This window comes from Lepisosteus oculatus, chromosome 15 (genome assembly GCF_040954835.1).
Source record: "Lepisosteus oculatus isolate fLepOcu1 chromosome 15, fLepOcu1.hap2, whole genome shotgun sequence".
NCBI lineage: Eukaryota > Metazoa > Chordata > Actinopteri > Semionotiformes > Lepisosteidae > Lepisosteus > Lepisosteus oculatus.
In genome coordinates this window covers 31597541-31613890 of record NC_090710.1, presented here as the reverse complement: position 1 = coordinate 31613890, position 16350 = coordinate 31597541, and the positions used below count along the sequence as shown (strand labels likewise).

General features: G+C 48.7%; 1 protein-coding gene across 4 annotated transcripts in view; it reads right to left on the bottom strand.

The window, feature by feature from the left end:
* parp4 (poly (ADP-ribose) polymerase family, member 4) overlaps positions 1 to 16350 on the bottom strand; it is a 30534-nt gene that overhangs the window by 13963 nt on the left and 221 nt on the right. The window contains exons 1-24 of one of the 4 annotated variants that reach the window (XM_069178765.1): positions 16196 to 16296; positions 15840 to 16032; positions 15498 to 15609; positions 15138 to 15331; positions 13962 to 14157; positions 13515 to 13602; positions 12211 to 12289; positions 11398 to 11496; positions 10848 to 11006; positions 10342 to 10479; positions 8974 to 9147; positions 8353 to 8504; positions 7558 to 7695; positions 6792 to 6890; positions 5811 to 5994; positions 5430 to 5586; positions 4577 to 4719; positions 4339 to 4470; positions 3921 to 4007; positions 3354 to 3518; positions 2576 to 2619; positions 1311 to 1392; positions 815 to 952; positions 311 to 494 (exon numbers count right to left, since the gene is read on the bottom strand). In XM_069178765.1, the coding sequence (XP_069034866.1) occupies positions 311 to 494; positions 815 to 952; positions 1311 to 1392; positions 2576 to 2619; positions 3354 to 3518; positions 3921 to 4007; positions 4339 to 4470; positions 4577 to 4719; positions 5430 to 5586; positions 5811 to 5994; positions 6792 to 6890; positions 7558 to 7695; positions 8353 to 8504; positions 8974 to 9147; positions 10342 to 10479; positions 10848 to 11006; positions 11398 to 11496; positions 12211 to 12289; positions 13515 to 13602; positions 13962 to 14157; positions 15138 to 15263 (2764 nt within the window). In that variant the 5' untranslated portion in view covers positions 15264 to 15331; positions 15498 to 15609; positions 15840 to 16032; positions 16196 to 16296. The other 3 variants (XM_069178764.1, XM_069178767.1, XM_069178766.1) reach the window with 3 other exon arrangements.

The window sequence follows — 16350 nt, the reverse complement described above, 5'->3', positions numbered from 1 at the left end:
CTCGCTCAATCAAGCCAATAAAAGCTCTTTGAATTTGAAAGGGAGATCTGTACCAGGTTTGTTAACATCATGTCAATTATCTCCTTAATCACATTATTTGTGACAACTGTTTGTACTTCATTTTACTTTTCTATTAGTGGGCTCTGAAGCGACATCAAGTCTAATGTTGGTTAGGTGCTTCCCACTAAAAAGGTATAAAATCAATTCGCTTATGAACGACTAAGCTAATTTTATTTTCGAGTAGGGCCACAAGAATTTTAATTTCAAGGAGTGTCCCAGCCTTTTTTTTCCCCACAGCTGTCTGACCCACCTGTACCAAAGAAGAGCACGTTAACTTTGCAGCTCAGGGCTTTCAGCACCAGCAGAGCAATTTTCCTGGCGTCCTGTAGTGCCGAACCCCTCATGGAATTGGAAGAGTCCAGGACAATAACAACCTCGCCGGCGCCCACCTCACCGCTGGATTCGAACTCGGGATAAAACACCAGCATGCACGCCTAAGGAACAACATCAACCAGACAGACACCATGAAGCACAGACAGTGTGTGGAATAGCACGAAGGTAGGTACCTTCGTGATCTTCCTGGAACTGCAACTCCACACGCAGGTGCTCTCCAGACAGGTGAGGTTCAGTGGAGGTGGCAGGAACGAGACTCGAAGGCTCTTAATAAATGCGCTAGAAGTGGTACAATGGAACAAGAGCCAGGCACTGCAACAGGAGCAGGAGGAGGATTGACGATGCAAAATGAAAACCAGACTTCACAGCACGTGGGGAGCAAACAAGGATACCTGTTGCACCTGTGGCATTGCCAGCTCACCTGGCTGTCTTTCTCCGGGTGATTCTCCACCCACATTCGGGGCAGGTGCATCTCAGCCAAGGTGATGGACAGAAGGAAGCCATCGGCCCCCAGAGAGCTGCCTCCCTCTGTGCTGATCACAGCCTTGCACTGCGTTTTCTGAAATGCACCAAACAGACCTAATGAGCAGGGATGCGGTATGGAGCCAGATTAAAAAATTCAAAGCTTAAAAACACAATAAAGAAACAAAAAAAAAAAACACGCATAACACAGGCACATTTGTTCCACTTGCTGAAAATGCAAAAGGCATTTCTGGACAAAGAAGCAATCCACAAACCCTATTTTATCAGTGGATTAAGACTGGAAAACAGTATGCTTGTTCAGCTCCTCGTGTACAGTACAGTATGTACTGAAAGTCCTTTACTGTAACGGTATACTGCACTGTCCACCACAAGCCATAGAAGTGTGCTGGGAGGTTTCACACTGACAAGAACACTACAGAACACATGGCCAATACCTTGATTTCGATCTGGTGTGTTACAGAGCGGATGTCTGTGATCTCGTAGGGCATTTCAACTGACATGTCCAGGGCAAAACACCTGCAGATTACAAACAGCCCTGTAGTTTTCAGTTGGATTTTAAAATGAGGCCTTCTGAAAAAAGATTTAGTTTGTCCGATTCAGCAGGTAATGTAGCAACAAACAGCAACAAAGAGCACAGGCATGCCCAAAATAAAAACATTACCATTGTCCAGGGTGATATGGTATTCGGGATGTAATTTACAGTAAACTGACGAAAGTATTCAGATCCCTTAACAGATTTCATATTTTCTACACCACACACTCAAAGCAAAAAACAAAAAGAATAATAAATAGATCATTAATATAAAAGAAAATTGGAAAAGTCATGAATTCAAATGCTTTGCTGTAGAATACCAAATTAATTTGGGTGCATAAAAAAACCTTTACATGTCACACATATTAGCTGAGTATGGTGAAGTCGGTAGATCTGGCCATCGATCCCCACTGAAGCAGCCAGGCAAGGAGGAAACTGGTGAGGGCCGCCACCATGTGGCCGATTGCGATACTGAAAGTTACCTAGTTCTGTTTCTCACCAGCAGAGGCTGGGAAGCCTGTCAACACTGATGGGAACATACAGACGGAGCAAAGACCCAACAAACCTCAGAGAATAATCTGCTGCAGTCCTAAAACTGAGGCAAAAATTCACCTTTCGACAGGACGGTGATCCAAAGCAAAAGGCCAAAGTTACACTGGACCAGCTTAAGAATGAGAAAGTGAATGTTCTTGAGTGACACAGTCAATATACTGACTTGAATCTTGTTTACGGTTTGTGGAAAGACTTAAAAACTACTGCCCATCAGCAATCCCCAGGCAACTTGAGAAAGCTTGAGCATGCCTGCCAGAAAGACTGTGCAAACATTTTACCAAGGCAGTGTGCAAAGTCAGTAGAGACTTACCCAAAAAGACTTTGACTGATGCCAAAGATGCTTCCACCAAATATGTAGGTCATTGACATGAATATTTATGCAATAAACATATTGCATATTTTTCTTTACTTTTTTTCTAACATTCAATGCAATTTTATTCACTTTAGAGGCCATCAGTTTGAACGTTCAAGTTCTGAGTCAAATATTCCGTTTTAAAAAGGTGTACTCATCGTTTTGTAATTTCACAAATGGGAGACCACAGGAAGGGGCTGCAATCTTCTGCAAGGTACTGTGCAGTACAAAAAAACTATCCCTTTCAATAGCTCGTAACTCACCTCTCGCTCTCTACCTCATTCACAGCAACCTTGCCCACAGTGTCCTGGAGAGCAGGGAAAGAGCGGTCATTCATGATCTCATTGTTTGTGAGGGGCGTGCAAAAGATCACAGGTATGGTGCGATGTCACACATCGTTAACAAGCGACTACTCTAAATTTCCTGAAGTGTCCATCTGCTCAACACCTCTATCAGTACAAGTGATTTAACAAATATACTGCAAAGGAACAAGTAATAGGTTTATTCCATGCTGAAAAAAAGAAGAAAGAGAACACAACGTTTCGGCCGTGGAGCCTTCTTCAGGTGTGAACATGTTAATTCAGGTGTGACACCTGAAGAAGTCTCCACAGCCGAAACGTTGTGTTCTCTTTCTTCTTTTTTTCAGCAGGGAATAAACCTATTACTTGTTCCTTTGCAGCCTACGCATGCTGACGCAGCTACCCACCTGAACCAACAAATATACTTCTTTCTTGAGAAACAGGAAAGGTGACTAGACGCAAAACAGAGAACGTGCCGAAAGCTATTTATCTTGCAAAATAAACTGGAACAGTTTAGCTGTACTGTCATACAGAAAGATCGCAAATATGCTTAATCTATCCAAGCCGCTTTCAAGTGGACATCTTTTTGACACTAATATAGGCTACACAGCTGAGCTTGTCTTTTATCATCTGACAGAAATATTAAAAACAACTTCATGTGCTTGTCAAACGGAACTTTTATTATTTGATTGATGTTGCGGGCCCTGTGATGCATTCCTGAACGGCCAAACCGGGCTCGTACCTGGGTCCTTTGGGTGAGGGCGTGGCTCTGTTGCCACGGCGCCACGCTGCCCGGCAGGCGGAAGGTGATGTCGCCGTGGCTGACGGTGAGCTCTGCCACGTAGGTGATTTTGATCAGCACCGTGGACTCCGGAGGGAGGTTGCCAACACTTATAGTGAACACATCCTAAAATATCCAGGAACATTGGAAGACGCTCAGGCCCTCAGCCCTTAAGGCACCATGACGTTTCCCTCACTGACCTAAGAAAAGACGTTCTCTATGTCCCCAAGCACTAACATAAACAATGCCAAAGCAGATGAAATCCCGAGAGAGTTTTATACTAATAATAGCAGAACTTAAGAGTTCGCTTGCTACACGCAGACTAGAGCAAACCTATACGTTTTGGGGGGAAAAAAGCACACTCCAAAGATCAAGCATCGGCCCAGACAAAATGAAACAGCTCCATTTTAAAACCCAAGCATCAAGAGGGAATGACAGAGTTAACAGAAGGCGAGACACACAGATAAACGCGCTGACAGACCAGACAGATCGGCGGAGGAGCAGGCAGATAAAACATGCAAGGCCTACAGGCGCCTCCTGGTCCATGAGGTAAGCTCCGTGCCCCTTCTCAATGGCCTCTCTGTATTCTCTCCGAGCTTGCTCCTTTTCTTTCACCTGGGGGGGGGAGTGCAAAAACACTGGGGTTTTAACACAGAAGACGGCAAGGTCCAGAGACGGTGATGCTCCGTGCCATCGGCCGATACTCCACGCGGAGCTCAGTTTCAGGAAACTCTACCCCAGCGATGGCACGATTATGACTTGCAAGATTTATGTGTAATAGCACTAAATCATTTTTCATTCCCATAGCTATACACCTCCTCAGTTTGCACAAGTAGTGATTGATCGTTTACTTTATTTTCATCATGTCTCTGTTTCACTACTTACCCTCTGGAGTGTCCAGAAAAGCGCTATACAAGCGTAAGGAATTGTTATTATTAATTATTACCTCTCCCACCACGTGCTTCCCGTTAATGAAGGCCTCAAACCCACAAACCGCTGCCGACTCATCCAGGGGAAACACGTACTTGGCCTCTATGGGAACAGCGCTGTGGTTGGTGTAGGTCTGAAAAACCACGACCTGCAAGACAAGCCGGAGACGGGCGGCCACATGTCAGCACGCAGGTGGGCGACGCGAGTCCTGGGCCGTCAAACTGGGGCCCCCGAGCTGTTGGCGTCCCCCCTACCTGCGCTAGGAGGTCCATCACTTTGCCCTTGACGTGCACGCGCTGCAGGAGGAGGGGCCGGCCAGCGCTGTCCTGCAGACCGGCGGTCACCTCCCGCAGCGGGTCCCTGTACTCCCCGGGGCCGTCTGCTTCGCGCTCAGACACTGCGGACAACACGAAGTCTTAAAGCAGAGCCCGGCCCAGACCCAGACCCACACAGCTGCATCCAGCGCAGAAACCACCTCAATGACAGTTATGAATGTCCTTAGCTGAGTGTTTTCTAAAGCCTGTCTAACAGGACTATTAATACTCCAATTTTACAGTTTTAAAAAAAGGTGTCCATCTGTGAAATCCTCTCTTCAAAACTATGATGGAGAGAGTAAAGTGCTAAAAGTGAATCCATTCCTCTATCTATTTTTTCTAATGGCCTAATCTAATAGAGGTTCGTAGGGGAGCTGAGGCCTGACTCAGCAAGCAACAGGCACACAGCAAGATACACCTTGGACACGATGCCAGTCTGCCTCAATACACACACTGACGCACACACCTGCACCAGGGCCAGTTAACCTACCAGTGTGCCTCTGGACTGTGAGAGGAAACCAGAGCACCCAGAGGAGAGGTACCCCATGCAGATACTAGCACCCCAGGAATTGAACCCAGGGCCCCAGTGCTGCGAGGCAACAACGATAACCACTGCGCCACCGTGCTGCTCAAGATGATCTGCAGCCTACATACGTGTCAAGTGTGAAAGTTGTCAAGTTTGCCAGGCAGAGGAGTTCTGTTAGTGAAGAAAGTTGTCTCGTGATTTGCAGATGATGTCAGAGAGGAAAGCTCCGCTGTGTTCTGTTTTCCCCCAGCTGCACAGGTAGCTCACCTGTGTCGAAGGTCAGAGGCTGCTCCAGCTGCTCCAGCTGCTGAGCGGAAACATCAACAGAGGGCTCAAACTCCTTGACCTGGTCATCGCACGCCGAGAACTGGACGACGTACTTCAGCTGGACCTGGTTCGTATCGTACACCACATACTCATCATCCTGAAATACACCGACAAACAAACTTTCTATCGCACAGAAATCAAAATGTAGACATAGCAGCTTCCTCATTACACAATCTCTCGTAGACTACGTCTAAGTGTGTTCAAATCATGAGGGAATTACAAAAAGGCCAAAACAGACGGCGGCGGTTCTGTGGCTCGGTCTGTTTCGAGAGCCGACGTGCAGGAGTTAGGGAGTGTGTGGAAGAGGGGCGGACACAGCACCTCGAAGTCGGAAGGGCCACGCGGGGTCCGTCTGACTCCGTGCACGCTGTGGTAGCCCTCGGGTGCCGACACCAGCCTGAAGTCCCTCTTCACCAGCTCCTTGCACTGACCCAGAGCCACGTCGCACACCGCCAGGACACGCGTGCCATCAGCGGCGCTGGGCTTCGAGTACTTCATACTGGTGCTGCGTACCGGGGGCAAGCAAGAACACGGAGACCAGCCTGACGTGGAGTATTAGTCACTCTGCAGTGGTGTATTAATGGAGTATTAATGACATGCAGTAGTGTATTAATGGAGTATTAATGACACCGCAGTGGTGTATTAATGGAGTATTAATGACACCGAAGTGGTGTATTAATGGAGTATTAATGACACCGAAGTGGTGTATTAATGGAGTATTAATGACACCGAAGTGGTGTATTAATGGAGTATTAATGACACTGCAGTGGCGTATTAATGAATTATAAATGACACTGCAGTGCCATATAAATGGAGTATTAATGACACTGCAGTAGTGTATTAATGGAGTATTAATGGATTATTATGACACTGCAGTGGTGTACTAATGGTCTCTCTACAACACTGGAAACACAGCTGTAGAAAATGGTACTACAGCGTGATTGATTCCTAATTAAACTATGATTCAAGAGAGAGGTAAATCGGCAGTCTCCAGTGCTAACTCCCGCGGCACACTGTGGCGTTCCTCCACCCAGGGATGTGCGAGTGAGGAACGTGGAGCACCGTCAGGTAACGAGCCAGCAGGGAGGAGGACTACTGGGCCTCAGGACATGTAGAAGGAAGGTGGAGGTGGAGTCCAAGCCTGGGTTGTACACCTGCCCAAGGCACTTCAATCACACTGCCTCAGTCACTTGCCCAGCTGCATGGCCAAAATGCTGGACGTGCTTTGGATAACAACAGTACGTGAGGCGTGAAGCTGTCATGCTTTATTAGGGCCACACGGCAACGAGGGACTCTGCTAACCTGACCGCGTCACTGAAGTAAATGCCACTGCCCAGGGTCCCAGCATCGGTCCTCTCAATCCCATGTTGCTCCACACCCGTCTTCGGCAGCAGCAGGCCCCTGCGACATCAAGAGCCACGCACAGTTAGTCACAGAGCGCCGAGGCAGGAAGCAGCCGAGCCTCCTGAAACCCACTTCCGTTCCTGAGCTCTCTTACGGCTGAGGCGTCGCCCCCATCCATCCCTGATCGATAAATCGCATGCTGTACTCCCCCTTATAGGAAAAACAAGCCACACCATGCCACATTTCAAGGTGGAGGTGGAGTCAAATCCTGGGTTGTACACCTGCCCAAGGCACTTCAATCACACTGCCTCAGTCCATTGCCCAGCTGCATATCTAGCTGTATGGGCAAAATGCTGGACGTGCTTTGGAAAACAACAATACATGAAGCTGTCATGCTTTAGTAGGGCTTTACTGCATTACTGCACCACACACATGCTTTCCTGGGTTTCAGGATGCTCTTTGTTCCCCTAATGCTTTTCGTTCCCATCTTGTGGCACACCTGGGCTCTTCAGACAAATGGAAAAAAAAAACTAAAGCAGGAGAGAGAGATCTTAAGAGCACTCAGCTATAACTATTCTGAAGGCGTTACCTCCCTCTGCACCAAAGTAATTACACGTCTGCAGTCGTAACAGATTGGATTCTTTTCTAATTCCGATATTTAAGACATGAAACAAGGAACAGGAAAGGCAAGGAAGCGTCGCGCAGTGAAGAGGCGCAGTGTCACCTGGACAGGATGCCCACGAAGCTGCCGGGCGCGGAGGCGTGGAGCAGCGGGCGCACGTTCCCCAGCTGTCTCCGGAAGCTCTGCAGCTCCGCCGCCCTGCAGACGCGCAGCGCCTTCTTGATCTGCACTGGCCTGGAACTGAAACACAGCCCCCTGTGTCAAACTGGCCTCCAGCGCGCTCGGGTCCAGGCAGGAACAAAAGCTCATCCATTCACATGGCAGGGTTAAAAACACTTCAAACAGCCATTTAAAATAAGGAATGCATTTAACATTCAGATATACTCAGAACTGAGGTACTGAATACATCTGAGTATTGTGGCAGCGAGGAGCCCACCCTGGAAGTATAAGGCACAAGGCAAGACAGGACCCGACACCTGTCCATGACGGGGCTACAGAGAATGGGCCAATTTGGAACCAAACTCTGCTGGAATTGGGAGGAAACCAGAGCACTCAGGATGGATGAACACGGGGGACAGGTGCACACTCCACACAGACTATCCCCAGCCTGGAGTCAGACTCGGGACCCAAAAAGCTGTGAGGCAAGAGCTCTGACCCCCGAACGAACCATCATGGTGCCCGTACTGTACTCAAAGCTCAATTACATCTCCCACTGCTGCACAGGTCATCTCAGTAAAATGATTTGCATCGAAGTAGGAGCTCTTTTTTTTTTTTTTAAAGCTGCTCTGTAGTTAATCGATTTGAACCCTGCTCCACGTGGCAAGCTCATCCTTGCGGTGGACGTGGTTTCTCCGCCCCCACAGACCCGTTACCCTGTGCAGGCAGAGCCGCAGGTACCTGTCGTGGAGCAGCTTCTCCACGGCTGAGAACTCGGCACTGCCAGGGTGCACCTGCTCCATGCTGCACCGCAAGGCTCGGTATTTGGCCAGAGAGGAGGGCGTGGAGCTCCAGAGCGTGGCCTCACTCACACTGACGATGTCCCTGATGAGCTAACGGGGAGCACGAGACACAAGGCACTCAAAGGCATGCTTTTCTCAGTTTTAACAAAGAGATGTACCTTTTAGAAAAGCGTGATTACAATAAGTTACTCGTAATATCTGGACAATATGTTTTAGTATCCAATTCTTACAATCTTCCATTTGGTGTGTGCTCTAAAGCCACAGTATATGTGTTTGAGTTTAGCGATGATTAAATAACCCCTAAGGCTGTGGCCTGGTATGTGTTTCCTACATGCCGTTGCATCATCCAGGCGGGGTGCACACTGGTGGTGGTGGAGGGGATCCCCATTACTTGTAAAGCGCTTTGAGTGGAATGTCCAGAAAAGGCGCTATATAAGTGTAAGCAATTATTATTATTATTATTATTATTATTATTATTATTATTATTACATGTAAATGGGAGATTTTGGTGAAATATCGTTAATTAATAATACAAGAAGCGGGGCCCAGCTCGTCTTGCCTGGCAGAGGTCTCTTTTCTGAGAGAGGATCTTGGCCGTGGGGGTGGGGCGGGCAGGGTCCTTGTGGGGCAGGGCTCTGTAGAACTCGGCCATGAGGGCAGCCAGCTCGCTGTGACCGGCCCCAGCGCTCAGAGCCTTGTGCACCTGCAGCAGGGCGCCCTCAGCTCTGCTGACCTGCAGCGGACAAACAAGAGAGACACGTCAAGACGGCCGCTCTCCCCGGGCCGGGCGCGGCGTCCCCGGCAGCGTGTGAACCCAGGTGCGAGGCAGAGCTGGCAGGCAGGCAGGCAGGCAGACGTCAACCGCAGAGGGGCAGATCGAGGGCGCAAGCCACACCGTAGTGGGAAAACAAAAGAGAGTTCGCAGCCCGTCGAGACGAGAAGGCATGGGTGGGGGGGGGAATCCGGAAGCGTATCCAGGGCACTAGCTCAGATCCAGACCGGGAAAAGCCCAGCCGAGCGCAGGGGGAAATCCAGAGCCAAAGTCGGAAACACAAACGAGGGCCGAAGCTAGGAAGCGATGAAGAAAATGGGGGAAACGGTCAGACCAGAAGAAGGGCTGAGCGAGGATGAACTGTGAGATCCTGTGGGAATAGGTACTCATTAACAGTGGACAGGCAGGACTGACTTCCTGCTACTTTGCCTTGTCATGGTAATTGATTGATTGGCAGGCGGAGCAGCAGAAGCACCGGTTGCCGTAGTTACTCGGAAGCACCTTCCTGTAGTCGGTCATGAATGGGAATGACACAGCGCAGTTTGGACGCCGAGACGCCCATCAAGCAGGCACCTAAAACCCCAAGTGAGGAAGAACAGCCAATTGCTGTAGTTTTCATGATGCAGTCAGAGCCCGATGGCCAGACATCCTTCATTTGAAATAACAGCACAGCAATCCCTTGCTACACACAGATTTATCTGATGCAGCTATGAATTTCCACACAAAATGCCATTTAACCTCGCGCGACCCCCCAGTCTAGAGCGTCCGCCAGCTCGACAAGCACGTGTGAGCTGCGCTGCCTGCTGGCTCGAGCCACGCCTGCCATTTCTCTCTCGTTCACCGTGTCTAAAACGATCTATACAGCCTTATTCCCAAATTATATTGTTTTGCTTCCCTTTAACTGTTATTGTTTTCCTTATTTATCACAGGCGGAAAAGAACGTTTGAGAGGTTTTAATAGGTTGAATCGCGACTTCGGTTCGCCGAACCCCAGTTTTCCCATGAGGCCCTGGGACATGCAGAATTTCTTGTGTCCTGGTAAACTCATTAGTCTCTGTCGGCTTTCTACAGTGTACTGGCCGCTGACTCATCTCGGCGAGCAGATTCCTTCCGAACGAGGGAGACGGCACGACGGGCATCACCGAGACTTGCTCACATCCCCAGGGCTGATGGCAGAGACGGGGGTGGCAAGCACGTCGCCAAGGCAGCCCAGGGCCTCCGTCCAGAGCAGCTCCACAAACTCCCCCACCTCCCGGGGGATGGTGCTGCTGTTCAGACTCTCCTCCAGGAGCAGCTGTCGGGAGAAAATGCCAGAGTCAAGGAGGAGCTCCCCTCTCTCTCGCGCCACACCCTCTTGCCCCACAATGCCCCGCGGATCCCCACGACGGGCAAGGAAGCCACAGAGACCGAGCAACGCAAGTGTCCTCTGTCCGGCCACGAGGCGTCTGCGGACTGGATTCATGCAAGGATTCACCATGAACCGGTGATGCAAAAACTCTCGCAAGATCGGGTTATTAGGCAGTCTGGCTGCTGTTATGCTTTTCACTGTAAAAAGGACAAAGCACTTCTAACTCCAAATTGCAATTTAATCGTACGAATCGCGTCATTTAACAATATTTTCCTGAGCTTCTCGTGCCTTAGACATCAACCACTCGCTCTGACCTCCTGGAGTTTCTCCGAGCCCAGAAAGCGAGCTTCCCCAATGGGATCCTGGAGCTCCCTGAAGCCCCGAGCTGTCAGCTCCCTCGTCACCAGCTCGTAGGCCTGCAGGGCAGCTTCTGACGTGGCAGTGAATATCAGGTCTCCTCTGGTCTTCAGGACCTGCCGAGAGATCAAGGGAGTGAACAGGAGCTGGCAGTACCTTTGTAAAGACCATACCCCTGACACCTTTAAAAGGAACCATTTAAAAATAAAACCTTTGAAAGCTGCAAACAGTTCAAATGTTAAGGCAACGACAAACTGGTGTAGGAGCAGAGGCCTACGGTACCCTTTAATATTGCTGAACAGCAGAGAGATTACAGTTCTTTCAGATGCATGCCATTCCTTTGCAAAGTTTTTTGTTAATAAAGCTTTTCATTCTGGGAGGTTTTGTTTTTTTTGTAAAAACAGAATCCGGTCTAGAAAAATCCCGGCGGATGTTTCTATTTTTACAGACGGAGGTTCGAACGGAAATGCTGAAGCTCAGGCGGCGGCAGGGAGAGGAGACCGCGACCTGGCTGCTGCAGCGCTCCCCCTCCCGCCGAGCGACGCGGAACGGCAGCTCTGGGTTCCCCGCACAGCACTGCAGCTCCACCACGGCCACACCGTCCCCCTGAGAGAGAGACAGACAGACAGACAGACAGACAGGCTGCTGAGGGATCGGCTCTCCGGCCGGCCCTCGCTCACAGCAGCACGGACAGGACTCCTGCCAGTAGTGTGCACATCTGCGCCGATACCATCCGCGGTTCACTCTCCATTGCACTGGACCCTAGCCTGCCGAGCTCCAATGATCCCGCATGTCCTCAGATACTTATTGTAAAGCCTTGTAGAAACTGCATAACAATACTGATTTATTTTTATTTTACTGCACAAACTGCATAGAAATGAATCTTCTTCGAATGCAATCTGAAAACTGTCAGGTGGCTGTGTGAACACAGTCAATACTGAACGTTTATGAGACTCATTTCTGTCCGTGATTGTACAGCGCTTTCATGACTGCTGTACCAGAGATAAGCTATTCCCATCATCCAGGTAGGGCTGCACACTGGTGGCGGTGGAGGGGAGTCCCCATTAAACTTCTTAATATGATTCATTTTGTAAATCAGAACTGTCATTTTGTGCTATTCATATTTTCTATTGGAGAGAATAAAAGGGTTGAAATTATTTTATATTAGGCCATGTCTCACATATATAAAAAATGACAGACTTATAAAACAAATATTAAAGATTGCACTATACCTGCCTGCAATAATTATTACACAATGCTACAGAACAGAGGACGATTAAAGCAGAATGTTTGAATACAGGAAGAAAACAGTCTGTTTACCTTGTCAAAAACAGAATACTTGGCCACCTGGAAATCTTCTGGGTATGTCGGCAAGCCTTTCTCATTCTCACCATAAACCCTAAACAGGAGAGCACACAGCAAATGTGAATAAAAGACAAATATATTAACAGAAACACATCAAGTGGGCTACTAAAACATGTTTACACTTGACTCTGGCAGTCATGAAAAGCGCTGGCTCTAAAACGCAATCGACATTTCTGCCTGGCCTTTTCCCCAGCAGGAACTGTGATCCTCGATCCCAGTCCAGGGGTTAATTCAAGTGGAGGCATTTCCACCACCAGGTCTGCACCAAAGTACCGAAAGGTGACAAAAGGCTTTTTGGTCAGATAAGACAAAACTTTGATTTTTTTAAAAAAAAATAAACCAATTAACTACTAACTACCAAACAAGCTAGATAGGTTACAAATGAGAAAAAGGCGCTTGGCCCTTCTCATGTCTTTAAACGCAGAGCATTACATCTGACTGAAAGCCAGAAGAGGTCATCACTCAGTCAGCACCATGCCCACTGTCCAGCAGGGTGGTGGCGGCAGTATGTTCGGGTTCTGACACTCATCAGCAGGGACTGGGAAGCTCGATAAGACTGGTGGGCACACAGAGGGAGCAAAATACTGACAGATCACAAAGGTGAACCTGCTTCAGACCCAAAACCGGGACAGAAATTCACCTTTCAACGGGACTCAAAGCACGAGGCCAGAGGCTTGACAATAAGAAAGTGAATGTGCCTGAGTGGCCCAATCAATCTCCGGACTTGAGTCTTATCAGTAATCTGTGGAAAGACTTGCAAACTGCTGCCCACAAATGATTCCCATAAATCTTGAGAGCTTGAGCACATCTGCCAAGAGAAATGGGCTACAATTGCACTACGCTGGTGTGCAAAATTGGTAGAGACCTCCCCTACAAGACTTGCAACTGTATGTGCTGCCAAAAGTGCTGCTACCAGGTTTGTGGGCCTGAATACTTTTGCAATCAACCTATTTAAGTTTTTTTCTTTTCAATTTTTCCTGAAATTTACTTATCTTTCCCATATGTTGTCAGCTGATTAAGACTGAAAGTCTTCAGGTTGAGCATTCAGGTTTTAAACAAAACACTGATTTTAAGAAATGGGCATCAGTCATTTTGTACTTGCAAGGCACTGTACAATGGGAATGACATAAACCATGAACAAAGTGTCGTAGACATGATCTTATCCTTAATCCTCATTCCTGAGAAAATGGAGACGCTTTTAAAAACAGAGGTAAGGCATCATCTCGTGTTGCAGTTTGCTCTGCACAAGCCCACCACACCTGAAATGGCCTAGTGTTGGGCCTTCCTCAGCCTTCTCTTCCTCATTCTGCTCCGGAAGGTCTTTTGGCTGCTCTCTGGGCTGCTGACCTGGAGTGGACAGAGATCTTCAGTTTCCCCCGGCTTTTAAATGACAAGCCCAAACTCCTGCCTTGAGAAGCATGTAAATTCAGTGGAAGAAAGAAAATGAGACAGGAGTGAACAGGCTTCAGGGAGTCTTAGAATAATGTCAGGTGCCCCAAATCCCTTTAAAATAAACCTCTGACTTCAAAACGGTGAAAGTGTCAGGAGACTCCGGAAACCTGCTGTATTGGGCTCTGGGAGCCTCTGTTGCACTTTTTAGGGTCCATTTTCTGCCTCTTAGAAGAAGGAATAATTCTGAGTGAAAAGCGTCCGCACTGCGTTTGACAGCGGGTGGTGAACGGGCCACCTGAGCCGCCGGCCACTACCTGTCAGTTTTGGGGTGCGAGGGGGGTCACGGGGATGTGGCAGAGCTGGAGAGTACCCTTCCACCACCAGCAGTCTCCCCTGTTCCAGGCACTGAGACACGTACTCCACCCCCACCACCGGCACCTGGAACCTGCGGATGCTCTTCAGGCGGTTGGAGCTCACGCTGTCCAGGTTACTGACAACGACATGGGTGCACTGCACAGGACACAGGACACAGGGCACAGGGCACAGGGCACAGGGCACAGGGCACAGGGCACAGGGCACAGGGCACAGGGCACAGGGCACAGGGCACAGGACACAGGGCACAGGACACAGGGCACAGGGCACAGGGCACAGGGCACAGGGCACAGGGCACAGGGCACAGGACACAGGACACAGGACACAGGACACAGGACATGAGCGATGCAGGTCTGCTGCTCTCGGGACCGGCAGAGAGCCTGTCGTTGGCACATAACGGCCTTTCAGGGCCATAAGAAAAACATTTCTCAGCAAAGGAGCAAGTAATGGTTTACTCCATGCTGAGAAGAGAAGAAAAGCAACACAGCTTTGGGAGTGGAGCCTTCTTCAGGTGTGAAGGCTGTGGAGTCTTCTTCAGGTGGAGAAGGCTCCACAGCCGAAACGTTGTGTTTCATTTCTTCTCTTTTCAGCTGGAATAAACCTTTACTTGTTCCTTTGCAGCCTACGCGTGCTGGCGCAGCTCCCTACTTGAATTTCTCAGCAATGTCTAGTTGAGAAAACGTGTATCTAAAAAAAATTATATCAAAACTTCTGTTTTTTTTTTTTTACCTGTGGCTGATTGTCCCACATTCTATCTGTATGAACCTGTATGCTCTTGTCTATTTTTTCCTTTTACTTTTAGTTGTACTTTTTTTTATCACTACGTACAGCATCCTTGGGACTGGAAAGGCACTTTACACGTAAAAGATATCATTGGTGATGACAAACTAGAAAGTTCAGAGTGAATGCAAGCTTGCTGCCTGTTTAAGTTTACCAAAACCAGTGCCTCCTGCAAGTCCCGGCACAGACGGCTTTCAATGTTTGTCATAAATGTGTGCCCACAGGTCACGTCCACAACTGAAATCCACTGATTTCTAAAAAAATGTAGCATTTCACGAAGCCTGTTCTACCATCAGAACTTTGCTCCCTGCTTCATGCACGTTTTAGGGACACTGTACCTTCTTGTTGATGACAAAAGCAATGCTCCCCCCATTGTCTGTTATTGCAGCCTTTAACTTCTTCTTCTCTCCGATGTGCAGGTCCTTCACCTCCAGGGCCACAAGGCAGTTGTCAAAGGCCGGCATGGTTTAGCGTCCTCGGCGCAGCCGACGGGAGACGCGTCAGAAGGCAGGAGAGCGCAGCTCGGTCTCACCTACACGACACGACACACAGTCCGTGAACAGAGCAGAAACCGATCCCAAGCCACCGAGGACATGTGAAGGTGTATTTCCTGAGAGGTGTGTGTGTGTGTGTGTTTGTGTTTGTGTTTGTGTTTGTGTTTACACAAACAGGACAGGTCAGGACAGCTGGGCTCTTACAGGTCGGCTCAATCTGCTCGTTATCGGACCCCAGAGAGATCCGCCTGGGTTCCTGAACCTCTGAACTGGTCAGCTCCCACCACGGCTGCCGGACGCGGAAGACGTCTTCTGTCTGAATAAAAGGGATAAAATAAAGCGACGAATAAGAAAACAGGACCGACTCAAATGCACAGACTATATCCTGTCCTTCCTGGATAAAACAGTTCCGCTTCCGAGAAAAGTTCTTGTCTTGTCTTGTTTAATGCCTTACACAGTCCAAAGAAAACAACTTCTCCTTACTGCGCACCAGAGGACTAGACGAAATGGCGGCTGTGAAAGCGATACAGCTCTGTTTAGTTTTACCTGGGGGGAGGTGGGATCGTTGTGGGGTGCGACTTAAAAGTTTGTAGCTGCTGGGAGTCCCAGCTGTGTGAAAGGGCAAATATATTGTTCTTCCTAGCGCTCGGCAGCCGCAGACTCGCTGAGCTGCGCAGGTGTGACGTCACGCAGCCGCCCGGCAGAACGCGCATCTGGCAGGGTCTGCGCAGAGCTGCGACTGCGGGGGAGAGAGGAAAAAAACGCGTTATAAAGCGAAGACCGTGTACAGTATATACAGTATATACTGTGTAGATCTGTTTATTCACACTGGAGAGCCACGGGGATAGACTAAGATTTTACTACACTGTATATGAGGCTGAAAGAAGAAAAAATATAGTTACGAGTGTTATAGGGTCCGTGTTTCTCGGTATCGTAAACTTGTGTTGAACAAAACAGAGTTCTTGACCAACGGTAACTAACAGTAGGATGACATTCAAGAATGAGTGAAGAAGTATCTTTTTTTCGGGCCCTGGAGACGAGAGAACAAGATTTAATT